The sequence below is a fragment of the Seriola dumerili genome, unplaced genomic scaffold (assembly GCF_002260705.1).
Source record: "Seriola dumerili isolate Sdu_G_001 unplaced genomic scaffold, Sdu_1.0 BDQW01000052.1, whole genome shotgun sequence".
Taxonomy (NCBI): Eukaryota; Metazoa; Chordata; class Actinopteri; order Carangiformes; family Carangidae; genus Seriola; species Seriola dumerili.
In genome coordinates, this window is record NW_019174307.1 from 1,490,964 (window position 1) to 1,517,652 (window position 26,689).

At 40.7% G+C, this 26,689-nt stretch overlaps 1 protein-coding gene across 1 annotated transcript; it reads right to left on the minus strand.

Moving 5' to 3' along the window:
* Window positions 1–519: 519 nt before the first annotated feature.
* On the minus strand, window positions 520–26,307 carry hibch (3-hydroxyisobutyryl-CoA hydrolase). Its single transcript, XM_022740799.1, has 14 exons — window positions 26,199–26,307; window positions 25,858–25,900; window positions 25,000–25,131; window positions 24,155–24,239; window positions 23,977–24,057; window positions 22,574–22,626; window positions 14,081–14,159; window positions 5,075–5,220; window positions 4,139–4,225; window positions 3,910–3,968; window positions 3,140–3,221; window positions 2,121–2,240; window positions 1,888–1,921; window positions 520–1,565 (listed from the first exon to the last, which is right to left on the minus strand). The coding sequence occupies exons 1-14, from the start codon at window positions 26,234–26,236 to the stop codon at window positions 1,450–1,452; spliced, it is 1,155 nt and encodes a 384-aa protein (XP_022596520.1). The 5' UTR covers window positions 26,237–26,307; the 3' UTR covers window positions 520–1,449.
* Window positions 26,308–26,689: the final 382 nt, after the last annotated feature.

The window sequence follows — 26,689 nt, forward strand, 5'->3', positions numbered from 1 at the left end:
TGGCAGTTTATTGTCTACGTGTGTGGAGGTCGTCCTGTCCGCTCTGGAGTCAGCGCCGTGGCAGAATGAGAGACCTTTAGACTGCGATGGACAGGGCCGCTGGTGCTTGGTGAATATGACACACAGACTATAAGAGGCTACTATTGAACTATATGAAACTACTACATTACTACTACATTCAAGCTATGTTCAGTATGGGAGTCTTGAGTTATACTAAGTGGTTCTCTGACTATTTTACTGCTCAAATAAAATATGAAAGACTTCCTGATTGGTTTGCAACCCAACATGTTATTAAAGTGGCTGTGTTTACTTTCTGGACTTTGTACCTGAGCAGCAGCTTAGTGCTTTCATGCTGATAACTAAGAGCCTTTATAAAGACAGGTTATATTTGTTTTACAAGAACACTTTAGGAGGTCATAAAAAAATACTGCCTTCAATAACTAGTTTTTGTAAACACAAGATGTACAAGCAGTTTCCTTCACTCACGAATAACACACAACATCTTACATTACAGTACCAACTCTGTTTATTGCCATCTCCTCCAGTACCACTGTCTGATCTGACTCTGGTCTGGTTGGCTCATAAATAATGCAGCTAATGAAAACTAATGTTTGGGAGGTGATTTGACTCGTACTAAAAAGAAAAAGAAAAGTGTCTCTCAGAAGGTCTTTGTTACATAAAAACACACTATATCACACACATTTCAGACTGCTGAAACCACAACCATAACAGACACATAAATGCATTCAGAACAAGTACTGATGTAATGTACCACCTGTCCCGGGAGTGTTATTTGACTATGTCAGAGAATAGAAAGAAAATACTGGAGAACTAGTGAAACAGAGACAATAAGTTATATGTATTAGAACAACTGACCACGCTGCAGAAATACAGATGATGCTGAGCCATGTCACAACAACAAACGCCCACAGGAAATGGAATAATGCACTCAATGGTGAGATCATTTTTTTTTCTTCTCATGTGCTCGCTGCCGTTCGCCTCCTTGAATTTGCAGCAGAAGAGTTACCACCCCACAGCTCGTGTAGAAAAGACTCCACTTCCATTTGCAGAGCAAGTTTACACTGAGCATTTTTTATGTGTGACACACAGGGTGTCTGTTGGCTATCTCGTCCAACATTATTTTCAATGCCTGGCTGTGAAACCTTCTCCTCAGCTGCAGAACAGCAGCCTGTACAAGTCTGAATATTCCTGTTAAATGTCACCAGAGGAAGAGAAAAAGTTCTACGGTATGAAATGGCACAGATTCAAACCATAAACGCATATGACCTATGTATGTACTTGTCAGAAAACAACAGAAGCTCTCCCACCCTCAGCAGTACAGTCCTCTCAAATGACCATACAGGGATGTGGGGACAGGAAGCGTTCCGTTTACAGAAGGCTTAGTGGTGTGTGTTTGAAGGTGGGAAACAGCTGCTGGGTGACGGGCCTTCAGAAAGTCAGATCCTTCTCTCCCAGTGAGGAGAAGCACTGGTCCACGCTCTGCTCCGACACCTCCTCCAGTGTTGACGGGTTCCATGTGGGATTCTGGTCCCTGTCAACCAGAACTGGAAACACACAGAACATCATGACATAGAGATGCGACTCCAGCTTCAGCTAAGAGGAGCAATGACTAATAAATAACCTTTCTTAACCTTTACTGGCAACCAAAATAAAAAATCTCTACTACACCTGACAGTTAAACACACAGTGTGTAGATACTGTGTGTTATGGTCATTTTGTACTATAAGGCAGAAAGCTACTATTTGCTGATCGTTGTACTTTAGTTCTTTATAGTTCTCTGTTGAATCCATATTATTTATGATACATTCAACACATTCAACATCCAACCTACTCCGCCTTTGTCGCCCACATGCCGCAGTGACTTACCGGCTCTTACACCCTCATAGAAGTCGCCGCCCCTCTGCAACACAACAGGAACAATCCCATCAGACGACAGAGTTTTAGATTTTACTGTGGTAGATGATAAAGAGGAGCTCTACCTGGCATTCTAACATGCAATTATGATCACTACGGGAGAGAAAAGTATGAAAATGAAGCTCATGATATTGATCGATTGTTTATTGGTTGAGACTCCAGTAAGAGTAAGTTGTTGTTTTTACCATGCAGGCCTGGCTCAGTCGATACTCCATCACCAACACGTCCTGCAGGCTCAGAGAGGCACCCGCCTGCAGCTGCTTATAGGTGATCTTCAGGGATGTGGGAGACATTTTGGACAATGTCTGGAGGAGGAGACACGTTTAAGAGACGGCTGAAAGACTGGGATGGATGGCTTTATTTGCTTTTGGGTTATTTAGCTGCAAAACATCATGTAAAAAAACATTCTGCATTTTTAATATAGAAGGCACGACGGTGAGTCTGTGGTGTTGTAGTAACTGAGGAAGTGGGTTTATGATAAATATTTGATGTTGAATATTTTCATGTTGTGAAAGGATACTGGAAATGGAATATTTGTTGAGCTTTAAAAGAGTTATTAAATATAAACTATATTCCAAGCCTTACAAATGAAATAATAAACAATTATCAGTCAAAGGAAGCTCATGTTAACAGCTGCCCAGTGGAACAATATCTTAAGTCCTGTAGTGAACTCTGAGCGATCAGCAGAGGGACAATAAGGAGCGGGGTGGGGTCGGTGAGGGAGGGGCCGTGTAAGAGACACTGTTTCATATTGACATTCATTAGGAACATCCTGCTGTGAATGAGGTGAAAAACTAAATTGGAGAGGAGTCCTATCCGTGAAAAGAGTAGGTTAATGGAATGAAGCCACTGTGGTCTGAAATCTCTCGGAAGGGATTCTGGTGCAGCCAAGACTAATACTAACCCCATTAAGTGCTTAGGCTGAGGTAACTACTAATTACTAACATATACTGCCAAAGCCAAATAATGCCCTGGCTCCGTTCCAGCTGTCAGTGGGAGTTGTCTGATGCTGGGAACGTATCTCCACAGAGGTACAGCAGTCCTTCAGCGGTCCTTTAAAATAGTCTGTATAACCACAATCGACGTGTCCGCGTGTTCAAGAAGACAGATGATAGATACGTTATCATCACGCCTCTGTATTGTACTTGGAGAATAGAGTTATTATGTCGGTGATTCTGATTAAGCAGCAGGGTCAAGATCATACCTCAGCCTGTTTCTTAGCAAACTCTGAGCCGTCTGCCTTCAGGTTCTGCATTATTCCCTCCACACTGACAGAGCTGAAAAGCCTGAGGGGAGGGGAAATACCAACATGGATTCAGGTTTTCAGCAGGGTTTTACCTCAATTTACCATCAACTTAACTGAAAAGAAAAGGTGGGTTTTTCTAAACTTTCACTGTCTACTGTGATGCTGTTGAATCCAAATTGTGATCGTCAAAAACCAACAATCATTTCATCCCACTAACAAGTCCTTGAATTAAAAGCTGTGGGTGATATCCAAAATTTAATATTTCGATTCAGTCCAGTCCAAAAACCGCAATATACAATATTATCACAGGTTTATTTAATAATATAATTAGATTATTGTATATTATGTTTCAGGTATAAATACTGCTGCCACTGAACAGCAGTTTAAAGTTTTATTTGTCACATGCCAAGGCACAGTGTACAGTAAGCAAAGCACATATTATGAAAAATATTGCATATGGCGGGAACTGTGGTGATATCCGATATCACTGAACAGACGCCCCAGGACTACTGTCAAGCTACAGCACCAAACCCACAGCTGAAAACAGTGACCTACAAAAACTATTTACTGTTTCTCCTTTTGAGTAACATCTGCCAAAAAAACAGTGTCCTGCTGTTTTAAGAAATTACTGAGCTGTTTTTAAAGATCCTCAGGAGTATCACCCTTTTTCATTATTTAACTAACTAGCTGTTTTCTTGCTACATCATTCAGAGAGATTCAAGGCCCACCTGTCAATATCAGACATGTGCTTGTCCAAGACAAAAGGCTTCTCAGAGTCCAGACTGCTCTGTGGAGAGAGAACACAGTTTTTACAAACACAGACAGAGGCTGAAAACATGAAATAAAAAGATGTCTGAGGGAGAAACTCACTGCGTATTTATTTATTTAAGATGTTTTGGATATTTTAAGTTCAGCCTCAGTTGTAGGGTTTAAATGTGTAGATTCTCAGATTCTAACCTGGGTCTGGTAGGTGTCTAGCACTCTGGTGACGTCTTCAGCAGAGGGAGACTTCAGGTCCATCAGCTCCTTCTCCAGGTCTGGGATCTATTGAAACAGTATTGAAAGAATCAGATTTACAGCAGCCAGTTTTAGTCATTTTCTGGATGGATGCAGGATCTTTCGCTCGTGGCAAAAATACATTTTAAAAGAGAAAAGTTACTCTGGTTTAAGTTTTTCATTGACAGATTTCTCCTTTTGAGAATTTAGGTGAACAACTTTTTCTACTAACCAAATAGCACTCAGACTGAAGACTCCATAACTGTTTTTCATTTTTCTTTTGAGTTGGATTAAGAAAGAAAAATGACATGTGAAGATGCTACTGTGTAGAGTGTGTGGAGTCCATTAGTCAGGACGGTCCTGCAAACACATTCTCGGGTAGCACATTCATCAAATTCAATTTTATCTTCAACGAAAAGACAGACAGCTGAAGATTGTTATTCTTGACATAAGTGGAGTTTAGCTTGTTGCCAGTACTCAGACTTTCTGTTGTGGGTCTAACTTTGCTGTAAAAACCGTCTAAATAAACTATAAATAAATCCACCCCGCTGCTCCTCCGTCCTGAAACTCAAGGTCACAGACTTAAACCAACTCTGCCACCCACTGTTTTGACGTCACGCCAACAGGAAGACAAACACAACCTGCCTCTGGACCAGCCAGCGTATGTTGGCACCCAGTGACTCAGCATTCAGCTTTCCAGTGGGGCTTTAAACCCCCCCACCCCACCCCCACCACCACCATGTTCCTGTTGTGCACTCTTCCCTGCAGTGCCATTATCACTCACACTCATAATGGGCATGGACTTAAATGAACTGAAAACAAAATCTTTGTTGTTTGGCTTGTCAAAATTCTTTTTTTTTTTTTTCTTTTTTTTTTTACAAACACAATACTGTGTACCTTCTTAGATTCTACAAAGTGAGTGGCAACTCCAGCTCTCTGCACATCACGTCCTTTGAGGCGGAAGCCCGTCAAAGCCAGAAACAGACCCAACCTCCCCCGGAGCCTTGGCAGAAAATAGCCACCGCCCACATCAGGGAAAAGCCCTGTGAAAATAAAACAGAGAGTTACACATTTAATAACATTTTTTTTGTACGGTTTCAACACACATGCACGTTAAGAAGTGATATAACCATCTAAAACCGTCATTTTTCACCCTGTCAAACACCACACCAGTAACATTAATTACCAACTAACTAACTAACTAACTAACTAACAAACTCAACCATGTGACATCATCTTAAAGCTAGCAGGGGTTCCTTAAAATGAGATGACACCCAAAAGATATTCAATTTACTTTAGTTTAAAGGTCCATAGAGTATAAAGGTAGATGTCCATGTGTTGCTGTTGTTATAAAGCAGGTTCTATATTAATACTGTGAAAGTAGGGCTGCTCGATTATGGCAAAAATGATAATCACTATTATTTTATTGTATATTGAGATCACGATTATTCAACATGATTTGTCATTGACTTTGGAAAAAAACAAATATAAAAAAACATATTTCAAAACAAAAAGCGTTGTGTCTATGTAGTTATTTCCGTTATACACAAAATAAGTAAAAGACATATGAGCGTGGGATACACCAGTCAGTTTCTATCATTAACCCATTTTTGTATAATGTAGTTAACTCTGTTTACTCTGGCTCCAGGCTGCAGCATACAAAACACTGTACATTTCTCCGTCCGTATGTGACAGTTGTTCACTGGATGCATCCAGAGGTCGTTTGTGTTTCTGTTCTCAAATGAAAAAGACTGAAACACACTTCAAAATGTTTAGTTCTCTCCGTTGCCACTAAAAGGTGTGTGACAGCACTGACGATGAACTTCTGTGTAGGGAAAATGCATCATAGACAAATGTCTGTCACAATAATCGTTTTCTCTCAAATATCTTGCTTTTATAATCATTGGAGGCCAAATTCGTAATCAAAAATAAAATTCTATTAATTGCCCAAACCTATGTGAAAGTATCAAAGCCTCAGTCCACAGAGAAATGCACACAGCCTGTATCCAGACACTGAGCCTTAAAACCAGCCGTCAGGACTTCTGTAACTTTGTGATGTCACAACAAAACAGTCACCACTCTCAGCCATGCCCCAAGCCCCGCCCACCTGGACCCACCATCCAACCCTGCACGATTTGGTTTCTCTGAGTGTTTACCTGAAATCTGCTATATTTTTATTAGATCACTCAGAAAACAGTCAGCCAATCAGAAGAGAGGCTCAGAGCCTCCTCTCTTCTGATTGGTTCACTGACCTGTTGTTACTAGAGCTCCAGAGAGAAGCCTGAGAGAGGAGATGTACAACTACACTGAGATGGTTTTTGGTTCTTAAAACCACAAATATATGTTCTTATGGATCAACACTGTTCACAATACGTGAAGTTGGAGCCACCTAATGTTTGACACCTTTGCTTTGAAAATACTTCAAAATCAATTATTAAAATTGTCACAGATTACCTTTCTTTTGACTGACTAATCAGTTAACAACTAGCTGCTGCAGCTTTATAAAAACTATTCAAAGCAGTATCAGCTTTGTCCTCCACATCATAGAATATCTTCCCTCCTCAAACAGAGTGATTTACGCACAGATGATTAAGTACAACCATTAACAAAACAAATGTTCGCTACCTCACTGCCAACAGCTACACACGCAGCTTACGATTATTTATTATTATCTAATGTTTCATCACAATCCACAGGACTAATCTGTACTCAATTCATATGTATTATCTATACCGTTTCCATTTGATTCCAGTGGTTCTGACAGGAAATGAGATTCCATTGGTCACTGCTTTGGTAGCGTGGCATGAGGCGAGAAGGGGGAAGTGAAGGGGAGAGAGAGGGATTAGAAGAGTTGACCTCATTCAGGGCTGAAAATGTAATATCATAAATGCATCAGATTATGGCTGTTGTTCAGAACGCTCGCAGGGCTGGGTTAAATCTGTTAATCCCGTCACATAAAGAGTTAATGTTAACACGTGGGGGAGTGGGTGGGAGAGAGGAACGAGTGAGAGAGAAGTGTGTGTAGTTTAGGGCTGCGGCTAACGATTATTTTTATTATATTATTATATAGTTTTTCATTAATCTGCAGATTTTACCACTTTGATATAAAATTTGATAAATGCCACTTAGAATTTTCCACATCCCAAAATGGCATCTTAAGATGTTCTGTTTTGTTTGACCCACGGACCTAAACCCAAAGACATTCACTTTACTACCATGTATGACAAAGAAAAGCATAAAATCTTCACATTTAAGAAGCTAGAAACAAGAAAATGTTTTTTAACGTCACAGCTAGAAGAACCACTAAAACGATCATTCGATTTTCAAACAAGTTTCTGTCTATGTATTTATCAATTAATCAACTAATTGAAGCCGCTCTAGTGTAGTGTATGAAGGTATGGAGTAATTATTCTAAACTTTAGAGCACACTGTGCTTTTGTAGCCTTTGCAAGAATCCTAAAACATAGTAATATTGTTAAATGAGTAATCACTATGAAATATATATTTTGAGCAATGAGCCCAACAAGACACTTACAGCATAAGGCTGGGGTATATAAGGCTGTATTTTTCTTATTATCAACAAATCCCATGAACAGTCCAAAACCAACAATGCATTAGTCTGTCTCACAACACCTCCATAAAGGAGACGTAAATCTTAAACACAGGTCAAAAATACATTTAAATATAGTTTTGTTTTGTTTTTTTAAAAACATTCCCTAACACAGCTGGACACTGCAGTGTTTAGCAAATGTTACTCAAACAGGAGGAAGCTGTGTATTTGATGGGGACCATTTGCAGCTGCGGGTTCATAAACATTTGGTGCTCCAGTGCATATTTGCAGCAGCACAATGGTGTATGTGGGATTAAGTCAAAATGAACTTTGTGTTTATAGTAATGATGTGTCACCCAGTGCAACAGTAGGTCATTCATATTTCTATAGTACAGAGGAATAAGATATTTAAGGGCTTGGCTCCACACAAAATATTTGTTATTAGGATCAATTCATTGTTGAGTTTAGTCTTTTCATGATATTTGTTGATGATAACACACATCTAAAAAAAAAAAGAAAAAAAAAAAGTCACAAGATTAAATGATAAATTTATGTTTTAAAAAAAAAAAAAAATTTCATTACATTTTTTATATATAATAACGTCTTATTGCCCCAGTGGGGCCTCTTCATAATCGTGCCACACATTTTTTGCACCCCTCATTATAGGCTCACCCACTAATCTTTGGCCCCGTCGCTAAAGGGTGATTGCTGATTTATAAAAAGTGCTGTTGGAAGTGCTGGGGGAGTGGTGGTGGAAGGAGGGCCTTTAATAAATCATGGCCGGGGCCCCTCTAAAGGGCAGTGGAGGCCCTGATGAACGTGATGAAATCCAGAGAGGAACAATGGAGGAGGCGCTTTCCATCCATCCATTCGTTTGGCCATCATGAGATGGTTCATAATATATATGAAAACATGTCAGTAATGTTACCTTAAGTGACATGCCAGTAATTAGAGATACACTGCAAAAAAAATATTTATTTATTATTTTCACATTTGAAAATGTTAACCAAGGTATATCTGACCGGATGTCTATGGAATTATCATCATTATACAATAAAATGAATTGTCTAAATTTTACATTGTATATTGTTATATTATATTATTATTATATGTATTTTGAGACCCTCATGAAAACCTTGGCTGACTTGTGGTCAGCTACATTTGGAAATGTTGGGTCTTGGAAGGCGTTAGTCAGTAAATGTACGTCTCTAAAATAAAAAAAAAAAGTATATTCTCTCTATTCCACAGCAGGTGTTTTGACTTGTAATGGCAGCAAATGACATTAATGATGATGATGATTATTAATGATGGCTCTGTTGCATCTAGGTGTTCCAGTAAGATGTACAGCATCAGGGTCCAAGGATAGACACATCTTAAGGGAATGCAGCCGTCTTTAAAACTATAAGTCATGTTTGATGAGTCAAAATCTTCTCAGTGAAAAGAGCCTCTCTTTGTAATTAACTGTATTTTCCCCAGATGTTCCCATGTTCGACCAATCAGAAGTGCCCCACTCCCACTGAACTGCAGTCACGGCTAACTCTGAGCTAGGCTTGGGGAAGGTGCAGACAGCCAAATGCTTCATTATCACTTCACTGATTCGCTTTGCTGGGTGTGTGTTACTCACACACACACACACACTAACACACACACACACATACACACACGACGCCAAAGTTCCACCCACAACTGTGCTGGCACCCCACCCGACCAGTAGGAGTAGCTGACACAACAACAAGCTGAGAAGCCTCGCTGGCTTCACACCTAACAAAAGGCCCACAAATAAAAAGGAGAACGTGCACTTGAATTACCTGATGACGTTGTAGTCTGAGGACACCTAACAGTGGGAGCAGCTGTCATATCAAACTCCTTTCACACTTCTGCAACATCTATTATGTAAATGTGAAGGATGTTGATGCTACTTAAGAGTGATTAGGACACATGTGCTTCAGACTTACAGAATACATCCTCTGCAATCAGGCCCATGACACCATGTTTTCTCCACCTTGTTACTACAGCGCCGTTACAGTGCACTGTTTGTCTGTACGTTTTCTCTGTTGCTTCTTTCTAAACTGTGAGGTGCTCTGTGACTTAAAAGGTGCGGTGTAAATAAATGTACTTACGAGCAAGTAAATACATTTTTAATATGGATATTCTCAGCAGGAAAACGAGGGACAGCCGACTTTATTCTCCACCAAATGAGCTGCAGTCTACAGCATCAAAGTGATTGTGGAACTAGGCGCCTGCAAGTTTCATGATCATACGTTTCAAGTTTATACACAACCGTGGTGTATTCGCTTATTTTGCTTGTTTAGACTGTGTGGGTTTGTACACACTTTGCTTAACTGACCCCCCCCCCCCCCCCCCTCCAGTTTTGTTGCACCTGTCAGGACTCGCATAACTTCAGCGCAGCTCTGCTCGACTTCAACCTGAGGAGACGACTAATCAGCCAGAATAACTGCCTCAAATGCAGTTGGGGGGGGAAATGGCTTCAAAAAGGAGCCAGTGAGAAACAACATGAAGAATCACTGGAAGCTTCTGAGGCCCTGCACTCCCACACAGGTGTTTTCACTTCTGGATAATTACACCTCTGCTAACAGCAGAGTGAAGACGATGTCAATCAACCACAATCTGTACATAACCATACAATCCTGATAAGACACGTCTAAATAAAGTGAGCATTTAACTGTGTTCTTCACTGGAATTACTCTAACTTAATTTCAGATATTTGAGACCGCTCCAGCACTTGAAGCCCTCTGTATAATACTGGCATACTTCAGTAGAAAAAGCCAGATTCCACACTGTGGCTGCAGTTACTATAAACTCAGCACATAGGAGAGGCTCTTGAGTGGATTCCACCCCAGGAATCAGGGCTAAAATAAGCATGTAGGGTCCTTGAAGCAGCTGCGATCTCTGTGAAAAACTGCTGCTCCCAAAAGGAAATGGTGCAGTGCGAAGTCCAAGTTTCTGATTGCAGGGGGGGATGTGCTGATAATGGCGGTGCAGAGGCCTGGAAGTCAAGTGCCTCTAGTAACAACAACAGTGACAATGTGTTATGACCACAGTAGCTCAGAGGAGGATTAGCCAAGATTTCCTGCCCTCTTGCCAAGGGGACTGGAGCGTTTAAAAGACACCAGGAGACTCTCGCATTAATAATGAGACTTAACAGAATGTATATATTTTGTTTAATGTGCCTCTCCACCAGCAAATATCAGACCACACAAGGGTGTACAGACACAAGGATTAACACTGACAGACACACCCTGATACACACATACAGTAAATCAATCCCCTCATACAGTCAGTACTTATCCTGCGCAATTGAATTATCATCCCATTTCCTCCCTCTCTTCATTGTGGCCTTGCCTTTGAGAAAAATCCCACAAAACTATTGGACCACGTCAACGAGAACCTCAGCCCTTCTTTCTTTCTGTTACAGTCTTTTCCTGTCCACTGCCAACATGATCTGGTATCTGAGTCAGACACCACGGCACAGCACTACACATCAGCTGAATATTTATCATGGAGCCTGAGCCGAGAATGCACCAGAATAAGCTTGATGTGTGCTTGTGTGTGCGTGTGTGTGTGCGTGTGTGTGTGTGTGTGTATGTGTGTGTGTCAAACAGACGATGACGCGAGTGTCCTTGGAAGTCTGCGAGTGTGAGGGAGTGAGTGAGTCAATTTATCAGAAAATGAACAAATTCACATTAAAGCTGCAGCCTGACATACTCACTGTACGTCCTACTTGTCTCCTGATTACAACCGAAATATAATAACAGCGTCTGTCAGGAGCATTTAAAATGATCATCAAACACGTTTCAGGACCACCTCAGAGTCCATTCACCATCTGCATGAGGTCAATGACGCTGACGACATTAGCTGCTCGGCTCCCGCCACAAACCCACCGTGATTAACGCTTTGGTTCACCACCGCTCTGCAGGTAATTCATATAAACTCACATTCATCTGTAGTTAAAGAACTGTGATAAGCCATCTGGATCCAAGTGACAGACTAGTTTATGCCATAATGTCAGATGTAATTTGTTAGTTGTTGGAGATTTGTTACTAATCTCCTCAGCGCCTCAGGAGAAGGCCATCTGTCTACAGGAGTCAATTAGCTAAAGAGCAAACTATAGCTTAGGATCCTGGCAGAGGAGCTGAGAGTTTCTGATGATTTTTACAGGCACCAAAACATTTAGTCACTGATGTAGCATAATAATGTTGTTTTATTACATATCATCATATTATACTGCTTGTTTCTGCTAAGCGGTATTAGGTGATGCAGATGAGGTTTGCAAGTTGCAAGAACTGAGCAATGATTTAATGAAAATTCAAGAAATTCAGAGCCATCTTGTTTTTTTTTTTTTATCTCATCCTCTCTAAGTCCTGGATAAGAAAAATAAGTGTGTGAGTGTATGTCAGCTGTACTATCACCATGACATTTTTATGTGTCCTACAGTCATGGCTTTACACATGTATTTACGTTGTCATTATCAGCTTCTAACAGGAAATACAGCAGATCGGACGGGCTGGACCGTACTGTTGAAATCAATATCATGATATCAATATGAAGATTACTTTATATTGATAATAATTATGGTGATCTTTATCATGAGTCACAACACATGTTTAATACTGTAATCTAACTCATGTTTGAAGCAATAAATCTAATGTGTTGTGTTGTTATCATCAGTCTGTTTGGAATCATTTTTCTCAACAGAGACATTTAACACAACATGATCATAATATCACAATACACCACTGAAAGTCAACACACAACAACACTAAAGTCATCAAGGTCTACAGATCAGTGTTTAGCACACACACACACACTGACTGAAGGGTTCTGCTCAGAAAGAGGCTGAGACCTCTGGACACACAGGTCTGCTTGGTATATTTTGCCACAGAGGAGCTGCAGCTCCGGGGAGGGCAGCGCAGCCTGGTCGATCCCACACTCTGTTCTAGACGACAACATCTCTACAAATCATGGCTTCTGTTCAGACACTGTTGGTCCCCACAGGATGAATCCTACTTACTTTGACTCTGATGATTTTTTTGGTGATATTTTTTAGGGATGCCCCAATTGATTGGCCGCTGATCATGATCGGCCTATGTTCATTAAAAATACATGACTGGTAGATCGGCAAATTATGCTCCTAGTCACCGATCACCTTACAACCGATCACTGCGTGATCAAAATGGAGTGAAATGCTTTTAATTGTGCTATTCGCACTGTTAGAGACTGTGTATACTACTCACATGCTATTGGGTTTACTGGGAGATTTAGAAAATATTAGAGTGATATGACGATATGATATTGAAGGGGACAGAGCTCAGCGCCGCTGGGCCCCGGCACAGTTTAACCCCTGGCTGTTATAGGCAGAGTTTAATTGATGACTCCTTAAAAGAAGAGGGGCGGGGCTCAGTCCCGACAGGTCTGTGCTTAAATTGCAGGAGTTTAAGCTTAAATTGCGTTGACTTGGTAACAAGTTTAGAGTTGTCTGCAATGAACGGGCCACTTTGCTTACACTACGCACACAACACTGCTATCATACCGCAACCGTGGGCACTGAGTTAGCTCGGTGTCTCTGCACCTGCATCTCACACACCTCACAACTAGATAAAATGGCAGTTCAAGTCTTCTTCGCTGCTCTAAAACAGTAGCCTACTGTTTCCCTCGACGCTTGCTCATTTCTCTCACGAGCATTTTATCTTCTGCCCCATTCAATGTGCGAGGAGGTGAAGCAAAGAAGGAACTGAGGAACCGTGGGTCTTGGGAAATGAGAAATCAAACCATCAGAAGTGACAGGCAGCATCAGTTACTGATAACAGCTGCACAGCTGGATCATCTGTCAGCAGGCTGGAAACTGTTCTGTGGTATCTTTTTACTCTGGAGATTTTATTTGAACAGATAAAGTGATGTTCTTTACAGCGAGGGGCCAATTCTGTTATTTTTTCATGATGCTGATTGATAAAACTGCCCTTCATTTTTGCCAGTTTTGATATTTATTTTACCACCATTGCTAGGGATCAAAAAGTCACTTTTACATTTTTATCTATCTGACAGTTATGCTTTCACCATTACAACCTCACAGAGCTGCTAGCGTTTTGTCATTTTAGCATTTAATCCTTTGTATCCATTATAATCAGGGTGAGGTTATCTATCCTCTCAATCACTCTACTAAACACAACTCAGCTAAGTCAGACCTTGTGTCTACGAATACATATGAATTACATCCAGCTGGGTCGGCAGTTAAAATCACTGCTGCTACATAATTAATGGACTAGATACCCACTAACACTGATGTGGGCCAACCAGTGCCTCCCTCACCCCTCCATAGAGTAAGACAGTCTTACCGATGGCAGTCTCCGGCATGGCGAACAGGCTCTTCTCCGTGGCCACTCGAAACCGTCCGTGAACTGACAGGCCCACGCCCTGCAGGTGGACGAGAACAAGGGTTAGGAAAACAAATCAGTGTCACGATGCAGAAAGGAGGAAACCTTCTAGGCAAAGAGAATACACGGGGGGTTGGGGTGGGGGGGCAGCACAGAGAAAACATTAATTACTGTCACCTCTACAAAGAAAGACTGAGCTCAATTTTGGGATGGAAAATGCTGACTGGAAAAAAAAAAACAAGTAAACCAGGCCAATACTGCGTGTGTGTGTGTGTGTGTGTGTGTGTGTGTATGTGTGATTAACATCTGCGGCTCCCAGCAGGGAGAGAGGTGAAGGCTAATGAGCAGCACTGACCAGAGGACATTAAGAGCACAGAGGAGGCACAGTAAGAACTGTGTGTGTGTGTGTCTCAGACTATAAGGTTACCATGGAAACAACATCCCTTTGCATATATCCTGGACTAACTGAATCTTAAAATGTAGACACACGGACAGGTGCATTGTACTGCCTGTCAGCTGAATGACCATGTGGTTCAGTTGTGATTCATAATCAGTTAGAACAATTACTAAAACTGAGTCTTTTCTTTGCTAATGAAAGTTTCAGAAACTTGTGCACAGCTCAGTCTGACTCCACATCACAGTGAACATAAATGAACTTGAAAGAAATACAGCTGAACACACACACACACACACACACACACACACACACATAAAAGGGTCAAATACACAAAGAACTAATATTACTTATTCATCCAAACAGCAGGAGATAAGAGGATCAGTCATTGTAATGTTCTGACACCCTGCTGAAGAGACAAGGGGCAGGATGGATCAACAGAAGTAATCAATTACATGTGTGTGTCATCAATATAAAAATAGAAATAAGATGGTCACAAATCAAGAGGCAAGACACACAACGTGGGCACTGTACTGAGCTCAAGATGAAGACGGTGATACATGTCTGGAGCTGATGTGATGTGAAGTATCATCACATGACTCCGACCTTCAGTATTCTGGTGGTTTATTATGAATGAAGTAATTCAGGCACAGGGGAACATGTTGTGATTGATGTGTAACTGTGCCTGGGAGCGGGATCATTCCCCGGTCAGGTCAGAGGAAAATCCAGCACATCGTTGACGGGCGGTGATTAATAGCTGTGGGAGATCAGCAGGTAAATCCCGAGGGCTTCACGTCAGCATGAACTGGGCGATGCTGGTGATTCATTTCTTTTAATGAATTCTTATATCTGGTGTGTGTCAAGGTGGCGCTGTCAGGTCACGTGAATCTGCTTGAACAACTCAGTATGATATGTGCCAAGATTTTATTTCCCTCTTAGTTTGTGTGAGCATTAGTTTCTCTTTCCCTGGTCCCGCCCACAAGTCTGTCGGGCAGTGGGATGACTCTTTTAAAATGGCAATCAATGAGGAAAAAAAAAAAACTTAAAAAAAAATAGTTTGACATTTTGGAAAATACTCTGAATTGGCTTTCTTGCCAAGATTTAGATGAGAGGATGGATACAACTCTAAAAACTCTCTGTTGAATATACGGCTACAGGGAGCAGATGATCGACTTAGTTTAGCAAAGTATAAAGACTGGAGAAAGGGAAAATGCAAAGCTAAAACTTTATTGATCTTGACTTAGGGAATTGGTTGGGAAAATCAGTTGCTGTAGCAGCAGCAACATTATTAGGATTATCAGGGAGGATAGAAAGTTGCACGCAAGAAATCCCCAATAAAACAACAACTGAAATAAAAAAACATAAAAACAAAGAAACAAGACAGGAAAACAATTCACAGAAGTTCATTCTAACATGTTTTCAGGGCTGTTGGAGGAGCTGGACTCACGCACAGGGGGAATCATGGTAGGAAAAGACAAGTAGTGACAGTGACCCATGCAGCCCAATGGACATACATGTTAATGGTCAAATGCAACATATCACGATATTGTTCAGTAATTACAGGCAACTAAGGAGCAGTGAACGACAGGGCTGCATCTCACAGTCATATTTACTGCATGTTCAAAATCCCCCAAAATATTCACCTTACAATCATAAAGGACAGAAAAAAAAGCAGCAAATCCTCACATGTGGAAGCTGAAAAATCATCTCTGTATGATCAGGGTAAATAATTCATCATTTACAAAAAATATTGTTGATTAATTTTCTTTTGTTCAACTAACCAGTTAATTGACTGTTAAACTTCAGAACTAGTTAGTCAGACAAAAGTGTTGCGCTGTGGTGTAGTCAAGACCCCGGCACTCCACCTGTTGCTGTTTATTTGGAGGATACTTTCAGAGCAGGAAACATCCTGAAGGAGTGTGGATAACTTAGAGATGAGGCTTCACTTAAAGGTTCTTTCTATATGTAACATTCAGAAAACCCTTGCTATTAATGACACCGGTGGGAGTTGAGTGAACTGCAGTCATTAACTATTCACTCGTGCTCACGCTCTGGCATGAGCAGCGCTCTGGCCTAAACAGCAATGTCAACGACCTGAGACCGGACGTGATTGACCAGCATCATGTTGATAGATGAGCTAACTGAAGTTCCAGTGTTCTTATAGTTGAATATAAACTATATTTGAGACTATGTTTAAATCTCCAACACTGGCTCAGCACTAAACAGGAAGTGTGAAGATATGTCTGGACATGTGAGATAGTTTGGAGTTTGTGTTGGAGTGTGTGTTGTGCTGCGAACTGGCTGTTTGTTGACATTTGCGGACTCCATTTCTAAGCTAATGTTAGCTTGATTTACACACTGTCGGTGCTGTAGGGGAGTCGAAGAGAAGCACTGAGGCAATGGCACTCAAACGTGATCTCTAGGAGGAAATTGATTTGATTTTGGTGGTCAGAGGTCAAAGGTCAAGGTTGTGACCTCACAAAACATGGTTTTGGCCTTGTGAATGCAACATCTCAAACTCCTCAAGGGAATCCCTTAAAATTTGGAACAAACGTTCACTTTGACTCAAGGACGAACTGATTAGATTTTGGTAGCTAAACGTTAAAGGTCAAGGTCACGGTGAAATCACAAAAGACTTTTTTGCCATAACTAAAGGCTTCACACAGCACTTCTGACAAAGTTTCACACAAATGGCTGATATTTGATATGACTCTGGATAAAGAGAGATGGAACCTTGTACTAGTCTGAGTGGTTGAGATACAGTATACAACCGTGAGGTGGTATTTCCAGTTTGAGTTATTTTACAATCTGTTAACACACGGTCAAAGTGATTAATACATGTAAGGGGCTTCACATTCGTACAGACAGACTTTGAAGTCCAATGTACATATAGATTTCTATTAATTACACATTGACTTCAAGCAACATTTGGGCACATCCAGATCGATAAGACTGTGTATAATATAGAACAGCGAACACAAACGTAAAGGATGTCATCTGCTGAGGGCTGAATCACTGCCAAACAACAATTACTGACTGTGTGATTACAGTCAACAAGCTGTCTTCACGTCGCTCTTAGCGAACAGCAAAAAAAGACAAGTTTCAGATCCAGAGAGCATCAGAGTGCTGCAGGGTTTGCCTTTAAGCTGTGTGACAAATGAACACAGAGGATTAAAAATATTGGATCACTGGAGACTAAACAGACCTCTGCCATGAGGAGTTGTGCTTCTGTAAGAGCCAGATCCCAACACAAAAAAAAAACAAAGAGGGACACAAAGACACAGACTGTGACTTCTGTCAGCTTAGGACATGAAATGCATGATGACTGCACTTTGTCAACACATCAGCACTTGGGCTCAGGGCAAAGACAGACACTGGGTTCACTTTCTCTCAGAGCCAGTGTGGCGTGCAGAAGGAAGCAGGAAATCAAAGGATCTTCATTTTTAATCCAGTGAACGAGTATGTATAAACTGCAATTAAAAAATTTAAAGAATATGACATTATTATGAAATAAATAGTGCGAAGAAAAATTACTCATCAAATTTAATGCAATTTTATTCCATCATTCCTATTTTAATATTTAATATATACATTCTTTTCATATTCAAGATTTTCATATTCGAGGTTTTGTAATTTTTGTGAAATGTAGTTTTCAAGTCTGTATTTTTGTAATAATAACTATTATTATTATTACATAATGTTTATAATGATCTGAAGGCACTCACTCAGAATTCAGAAAATCTATAGGGGATTTACTATCAAATGTGGAGTGATTTCAAACAAACAGTCTTAAATACTACGTATTAAGTATTTTCGATGTAAATACTTGGAGGTTTATAAAAATTCCAGTGTGAGGACAACCTCTTCTTTTCCTCTGTTGCTGTTTCTTGTCCTTTTTTGCTTCATACACATCTGACACCACCCGTTCACTTCGTATCCAGTCACATGCCCCCAGCCTCCATCAGCAAGCTCAACAACAGCTACTAATTCTGCTAGCTGGCTCCTGTTAGCTAGACACGCAACAATGCCAAAGTAACAAGTTAGCTAACTACCTGCCACTCTAGATAAATACAGTGCAAAGACACATTAGCTCCCCTCTCTTTATTTAGCAAATAAGGCTAAAAGTGCCGAGCTGTGAGGCAATTTTTACAAGGTCAACAAAGTGTTAATAGCTGGTTAATAGGTCTTTTTCAATGAAGATATTTTGGTATGCTACACTAAAAACAATCAGAGGTGTAGATAATAAAAACTATAATGGCTGAATTCCATTCAGCCACTTCAGGGCCTGGTCCTGTGCAGTCATGAGTCATAGTTTACTGCGACACTGACCAGAGCTGAAATGTCTGCTGTGTAAAAGGCCTGTTCAGTTTGACCTCTGCAGTGCTGTGAGTTCAACATGTTTCTCAGTGCTGCTTTCCCAGACATACAAATGAGCTATAATCAAATAAAAATGAATTCTGAACAGACCTTATTCCTGAAAATAAAGATTAAATCACATAATAATGAACTGAGATTTTTAAAAAGTTTTTGAATGATTGGCAACATTTATTTACTGCATGTTTTATACCACTGTTTGTTTCATAATTAACACATTGACAACAACATTTGGTTCGAGGAAGGTAATATTTTAGCAAAACATCTAGAGTTCCACTAGCTGTCATCTATTATTAGATCCTGCATGACTCTAGAGAATCGAGTGCACTTGAAATATAAGATAAATTAACCACATTAGAAACAGCAGCCATTTCCTCCATGGTGTAGAAATAAAAACAAAAACAGTGGAAAAGCAGAGTTTTTGCTATGAGAGGAAGAAAAAGTAAAAACAGAAAAAGTCTTTTCGCAATGATGCATCGGATGCTTCCAGAGAAACGAGGGAGCGTCTCATCTCACATTACCCGAGTTTCACCATAAAAGTAGTGGAACATTGTTACCCGCTGGTGTGCTACCACAGAGCACCATATAAGAACATGTCCCCAGATCCTGCTGTAAACAATGGAAATGAGAAAAATTTTGAACAGGAGCATGTTTATAGCTCATGCTTACAAACAGAATAGACGACAAAATTTACAACCCAGGAGACGGAGTTTACACTGACTAAAAACGCCGAGCAGTTCATAAAAGCCTCATTAGGATATCTGGCTTATCCACATATTGATAAAGCAAATGAGGTGAAATCCATGAAAATGATGCAGAGGAGCTGCATCTCTCCAGTGCACCACCTCTGCAAGTTTTGCAAAATCAGAAATGAACAGCTGTATGAGAGTGGAAACACTTGTGCGGATAACGCAGACTGCTTCCAGTTGGTGTGAAGAGAGACACAACTGACCGATAACAGCTATAAACACTTGAGGAGAAAGTGACGTCTGAACGTGACGTTTGAAAAACGAACAACAAGCATGTTCAGTTTCTTTCCACATCACTCTTGCACAAAGTATTCACCTTCGAAACAAGCACTGCACAGGATCTGGAAATGAGGTCCTTCACGCAGGGATCAAAATCTGCCTAGAGCTCCGTCTGGCTCTCACTGTTTGTGTGGACGTTAGCAAATAAGAGCTTTGTTCTCCAGGAGGAAGAGATTACAGTCATACAACTCTAGACAAATATCCATCAACAGGGCAGCAGCCACGAAGCTGCCCCTATGTAAATGTTTGAGATCTGAAGAGCAAACTCAAACATGCTGAAAAGAAAGTGACACAGTGTCGGCTCAAATGCAGAGCACAGCGGACACGGATTAATAACACTTCAGCATTCAGACCTTAAATCGAGGGATTTTAAACTTGGAGAGCAATGATTGATGTGCGTGAGATGAGATCCCTGTGATGTAAGAGAAGAGTCACTGTGTGTGTGTGTGTGTGTGTGTGTGTGTGTGTGTGTGTGTGTGTGTGTCTTTGACCTGCTAATGACATGTCTTTATTCCCTCTTGGTTTGTTATCATTAAGGGAAGAATACTTGTTCAACGTGGGAGTTCTGCCCTGAGTTCACAGCAGATCTGGGACTCTGGTGCCTCTAGGACTTTTCCTTATATAGAACTAGCCTGTTTTAAACAACTACACACATTAAACAGCAATGACCCCAAGGATGGTTTGCGCCAACATTAGCGTCTTTGAGCAAAGTGACAGATATTAGAGGCAGACAAATCGCTGTATTCCCAGAGCCATAAAGGGGCAGAAAACAATAAAAAAAAAAATAAGTGTGATCAGCAGCGCAAATAATTCGACAAACATCACAGCTTTAAATGTTTTCCGCTGTGGTGATGAACAAAAGCGACTTCCACCGCACCACATGGTGCAACAACATACATCACAACCAAGCACTCAGCTGTCTCTCCCACCACTGCTGCGTGTTACCTTAGATTGTCTTTTCAGTTTTGTTTTGACAATTAAATTACAGCTTCTGTCTCTCTTGGAAAGGAGAATGGTAAGTGGGGATGTCATTATCATCATGGCTGTCTAAACACGGGGAAAACAAGCGAAGAAGATGATTTTTTTTTTTTTTTTGGTTCACAGCCTCTAGGAGTCATCCCACTGTGAAATATTTACTACACTAAAACTGACTGGTCCTTTTTTTTTTAAAGAAACTCGACACATCCTTCTTTCCTTATTGTCTGTCTAAATCAAAACAAACTGAGTATTTTTGATCATTGACCACTTTCAAGGGAGCTGAGGAAGCTGCACTCATCAGTATTTTGGAATAACAGTGGATGAAATGACCTCGTGTGATGTGACAGGAACGTTTTAAACTTCTTTTAGCTCATCGTTTTGATTTTCTGATCTGCAACTTTACTACTTTCCTTCACTCTCTCCCCTCCCGTCTGCGTTAATTCCAGATGCAGGCAGGTGCTTTGAGTGACTGATAAACTCACTGTGCACTAGCTGCCCAACAGCAAACAGCAGGCAGAGGAGGTTAGCGAGTAGCTGTTGAACACAGTGGAGCATTTAGCAGAGCCAAATAAAGAGTCACATGTTGGTCGCAGGACTTGGCGAAGACCAAAACAGAGCTGGATGCATAGCAGAGTGACTATTGGACTTACATTTGTAGTCATGCATGACCCAACTACTGTCAGTTTATTTCTTCAACCAATCTTCTGCCATTATATTCCTAACTCCCTCCACTTTAAAGAACTGAACAGTCAGAAAAATAGAGCAAAGACCTGACACCCTGTCCAAAATAACAAAATAACACCACACGGCAGCAGTAACAGCTCCAACACAACAAATCAACTCAGTTTTGAAACCAAAAATACAAAGACCTATAATTTCATCAGTTTAATGGATTTGGTATTTTTCCTAATCTTCCTAAACTTTTCACAACAAGCAACAAAACAGCCGATCAACGTTAATCTGTACCACATACTGCAGGAAAAAATACTCCCAAAGATATTTTAAGACTAGCAGAGCGTACAGCCCGGTCTAATGCTCAGTATTCAAAGAAGTCAGGGTAGCTGTTGCTCAAAAGGGCTTGTTAGGTCCCCACACGTCTCTACGCCGCAGGGACACTGACACACACACAGAGACACGATGAGTAATGACCAGGCAGACGCTGGCGGCTGTGAGCGACCTTGGTGACATTTCAGGAGTAAAATCACAGTCAAGGTCAGAGCAGAGGAGACTGGGGGGGGGGGAGAACAGTCTCATCCAAAGGCCAGACATCGTGTCTGAGCAGGTGAATTAAACAATTCAATAAATTACAGAGTTTTCCTCTCAGAGTCATTCCTGATGAATGAGCCTTTGTGCAGCTCTGTCTGACGTGCAAATCATGTAGTTATAGTGGGGCAAAGGTACCAATTCAAATTCCAACCTATCTGGCAGCAACTGTGCTTTGTCACTTTATATTTTTGCCCAATCACAGGCCACCTTGCCACTGGCATCAGTGGAAGATACTACTCTACTGACACTTACTGGCAAAATTGAATATCACACCTCATTCAAAGAGCAACACTTTAGAAATCCGTGATTCTCAGCATCAGGAAGGAAGTCTTTGCGTCAAAATAAAGAATGATCTGATCCAAAAATTAACTCTACGAGGTCAACCTAGCCATATAACATAAATATATTACTTACCCCTCCCATTGTTATTCCATCAATGAGGGCGATGTATGGTTTCCTGCATGTTCCTTGAAAGGTGAAATAAAATGTGTAAAAACAAGAAGGAAAACTAATTTCAACCAACTGATAAAGAAGAGATCTGACTATTTGCAAATGTAAATGTTGAGGTTGAATGAATATCAACCAGACCTGTCAAGCTTGGGAAAATATTTGCCATATTATCGTAATAGTGTAATGCTTAGATCACACGCTTCGACACCACTTCACTTTCCCTACTCACCGATACATCATTAAGTTATTCGACATATGAATCGGCGATATGAAGAAAACAATACAAATCGTACATTCTCCAGAAGAACAGGACAAATTGACACACATGTGTCAGCTGTTTGTGGGCACATGTGAACAATGTGACATCAGTTCAGACGAAGCTGAAACTTGGTTTGTGACTTGCAGGGAGCATTTTTACATATGTTCACCTCAAGTTTTGGAGCTTTGACCATCTTTTTCCACTTACACTGCACTGGGCTATATTACAACATCCAGTTAAAGTTAAAATGTTCAGTACTCCTGTTTAAAACCATTGTTTAAATGATTAACATGTTATCATATGATAGGTGTGCTTATATCAACTGATAAACATAGGTGAATTTCATTCAATTATGTGATAAAGATTGACATAATTTTGTATATTGTAACATATGTTTTCATTTTCAGGTACAGAAACCTATGTGGTGATGTAAAACACTGTCAGTCAACCTGTCAGTGTCCTCCTCATCTGTCCTCATGTTTATTTTAAATGTAAGGCAAACACACTTCCTGGTAAATTTCTAAAAAACAACATAATCTGTTGTTGCTTATTACTGTTTGTTTTTTTTGTTTTTTTTATTACTGCCTGCGGACCAAATCCCAGGCGTGCTGATATTCAGTACAACATCACTCCCTCTCGTGTGATATTGCTTAATTAATTCACAATGTCAACTTTCCACATCCACTGCAGCCTGTTTATCTTCTCAGAGGAGTTCAGCACCGCTCTCACGTGTGGAAACAGCCAGACGGAGTGAGGAACTGTGAAACCTGTTGCTGTGGATTTTCAGTCTGTTGGCATGACTGACATTTATCAGTTATCCCCAGCTTGACATTTGGGGGACTGAACCCAGCGCTATGATTGGTTGAACTTAGACTAGACCCTGCTGCCCCCCCTGTTGTTATACTTGAGTACTGCACGTGTACAATTGAACGCAGAGGCATCACTAGCTTTGTGCGTAGTCTACAATGACAAATCGTACCAGCGTACTTTGATCTAAAAATGCCTACCTAATATGCAAAATGCGTACAGGTTGGCAGGTCTGATATCAACAGATAACAAATAAAATTTATGGCACAGGTGCAGTTGTCAATGAAATCATTAAGCCTACCTATAGCATTGTTGAGAATGTATTCCTCACGGAAAAAGTCCTGTGCAAGAGGGTCACCCACCTTCCCCGCCTCTGTGACCGCTGAGAGGAGAAAACATCAGAAAATACATTTCAGCTGCAGTGTTGATGTTGCACATAAAAGCTCGGCAGTGACTGAACCTGCGAGGCTGCTGCTTACCTCTGATGTCTCCACCAGCACAGAAGGCTTTCCCACCCGCTCCTTTAATAATGACAATGTCAGTGTCCTTGTCATTCTCCCATTTCTAGAATCACACGCAAAAAAACATATTGATTTACAAGAAATCGTCACACACAAAACGCACAGTGCTAGTGAAAATGTTCATAAGCTAAAACAAAGCTAGGTGCTGTTTAGTTTTGAGTCTAGACGTTTAAAGAACCACAACTATTCAAAACGATTTAATTAATACTGAGACCAATGTAATACAATATTAAATTGTTCCATTTTAGTGTTTCCTCATTTAAAGACTGTGGTCAGTGAAGATGTGGCCTTCAGAGGACTGAACGTTCGCAGGTAAACTAAACGAGCAAGTGGATTTTCTGATACTTTTAACTGCAAATGATACAACAGTCGTGTCCTCCAGATTCCAGCAAAATACGGCCATTTTTATTTGACGGGGGAAAGGACCGTTTCATCATAAAAGATTTCTATGTGTGTCTTCTGCTATTAAATTACCTAATACCAAACCGAATTATTATTTTTCACAAATATAAAGTAATCACATTCAGTAAGCTGTTATGTAGGTGTGGAGGTTTGGGGTTAAATTGTGTGTAAACGGGTTTTTGTACAGAACATATGTGCTTCTGTAACTCTTAACAGGTTTATGAGCAGATCTATCCAGCTCTGGATAACATCAAGACCTTGACAACCTCAAACTGAGTGACGAGATACTAGCAGACATTTACGATCAGTAACACACTGCTGGAACAAATGACACTTGACACACTCCGGTCCTTGACATTTGCCCCAGTTGAAGTTTGCATTAACCAAGCAAGTCCACACACCTTGAGCTGAGGGTAGATCTGTCGGATCATGTTCAGGTTGAGGGCATTCAGCACTTTGGGTCTGTTCATGGTGATCAAACCGGCTCTGCCCACTTTCTCCATGAGAACATCTGGTTCCACATGACTGGACATCTGATGTAAGACAGAGACAACAGGCAACATCTGTACAGATCTTTACAACGGACAAGAGCAGTATAGAACAATATATGAATGTATAAATAAATATATCTGTATATCTGTACAGCAACAAAGAATGGTAAATGGATGGTAAATGGTCAACACTTATATAAAGTTTTTCTAGTCTTATCCACCACTCAAAGTGCTTTACACAACCACCGACCTGTCGCGTAACAGATGGCCCTCTCTACCTCCTGAGCCCAACAATTAAAGAACAATTGACATTGATCAAACACTGGTATTTGTCTGTTAATTAGGTGATCTGGTGTACAGATTTCAGTTCCTGTGTACACCTATCTAGCTGAATCCAGATAGCAGCGCCTCTTATAGGACTCAAATCCCCTAAACTTCATTTACAAAACTTGTTCATTTAAGCCACTGGGGTTTACACAGTTGAAGGACACTGTAGTGACAATGTGAGGAGGTATCACATCACTGTGAAATATGTGAAAGTGCAAAATCAATGATTAAACGTTTCATATATCAGAAGTGAAAACTGATCTAATTATTGAATAAAGCAATGAAAAGTGAGAGAGTTCACATAAACAGCCCTCGATTTAGTAACTGGTTATTTCAGAAGTGAAGCTAGATCAAGACAAGTAACCTTCAATAAAAGTTCAACAAAAACAAATGAATAAAAATAAAGATCAGTTTATTAGTAGAGAAGAGAGGTTAGCTCACCATGTGGCCCTGGATTCGCTGCAGTCTGCAGAGGGACCTCAGTCTGGAGGAGACAGCCAGAGAGAGGTGGGGGCAAACATTAATGACTGTATTAAAACTCATATCAACACACACACACACACACACACACACACACACACACACACCCAGCACACAAACACAAACACACACAATAGCACAACACCAGTAGGTTAGCCAGCATCCTACACGAACTTCAGCCTGCTCTTACTGTGTTTGACATTTCCAACCTCAGTGCTTCACTAATGTCCACATTTTCTGGAAGATAACAAAACGACCACACCGCACAGGCCAGGCTACAAACACCGTCACTTCGCACCTACCTGTATGTAGATGTCAAAGCCGTTAAGGACATTATCATTTCTGCCTGGTGTCGTGGACTTTGAGGCACAGCTTGCTGTTTCTGGCTCTCTCCTCTCACAGGTCTTTTTTTTTTTTGCGTTTACTTCCTGGAAGAGGTAACGAGCCACCTGTGATTGGTCGATGTTCACGACGCCTTGGTGGGCGTACGCACCATCGAAGAAGACTGAGCCCGTGATGTTTGCGCCACACTGCCGCCTACTGTGCGGAGGAAGTACTGAATATGGGACACATTTATTTTGCTGTTTTATATTTTTGGCAGCATGTGGCGCTAGAGAGAGATAAATGAAAAGAACCAACTGTGTGACACTCCTGTTTGGACCGTGTGTAAATGAAACTCTGGTGTGGTAAACACACTGCTAACAAGGGTGGAAAGATGTACTCAGGTGCTGGACTGCAACAGCTGAATATTTCTAAATGATTGAAATATTGTACTATTTATACATGTATCTTA

Excerpts from the sequence above, each read along its gene's own strand:
- hibch (XM_022740799.1), bottom strand. The coding sequence starts at position 26,236 with ATGATAATGTCCTTAACGGCTTTGACATCTACATACAG. Across the intron at positions 24,058-24,154 it reads TGCTGGTGGAGACATCAGAG|CGGTCACAGAGGCGGGGAAG; the intron begins GTAAGCAGCAGC and ends TTCTCCTCTCAG. Across the intron at positions 14,160-22,573 it reads ATGGAATAACAATGGGAGGG|GGCGTGGGCCTGTCAGTTCA; the intron begins GTAAGTAATATA and ends GTCCACCTGCAG.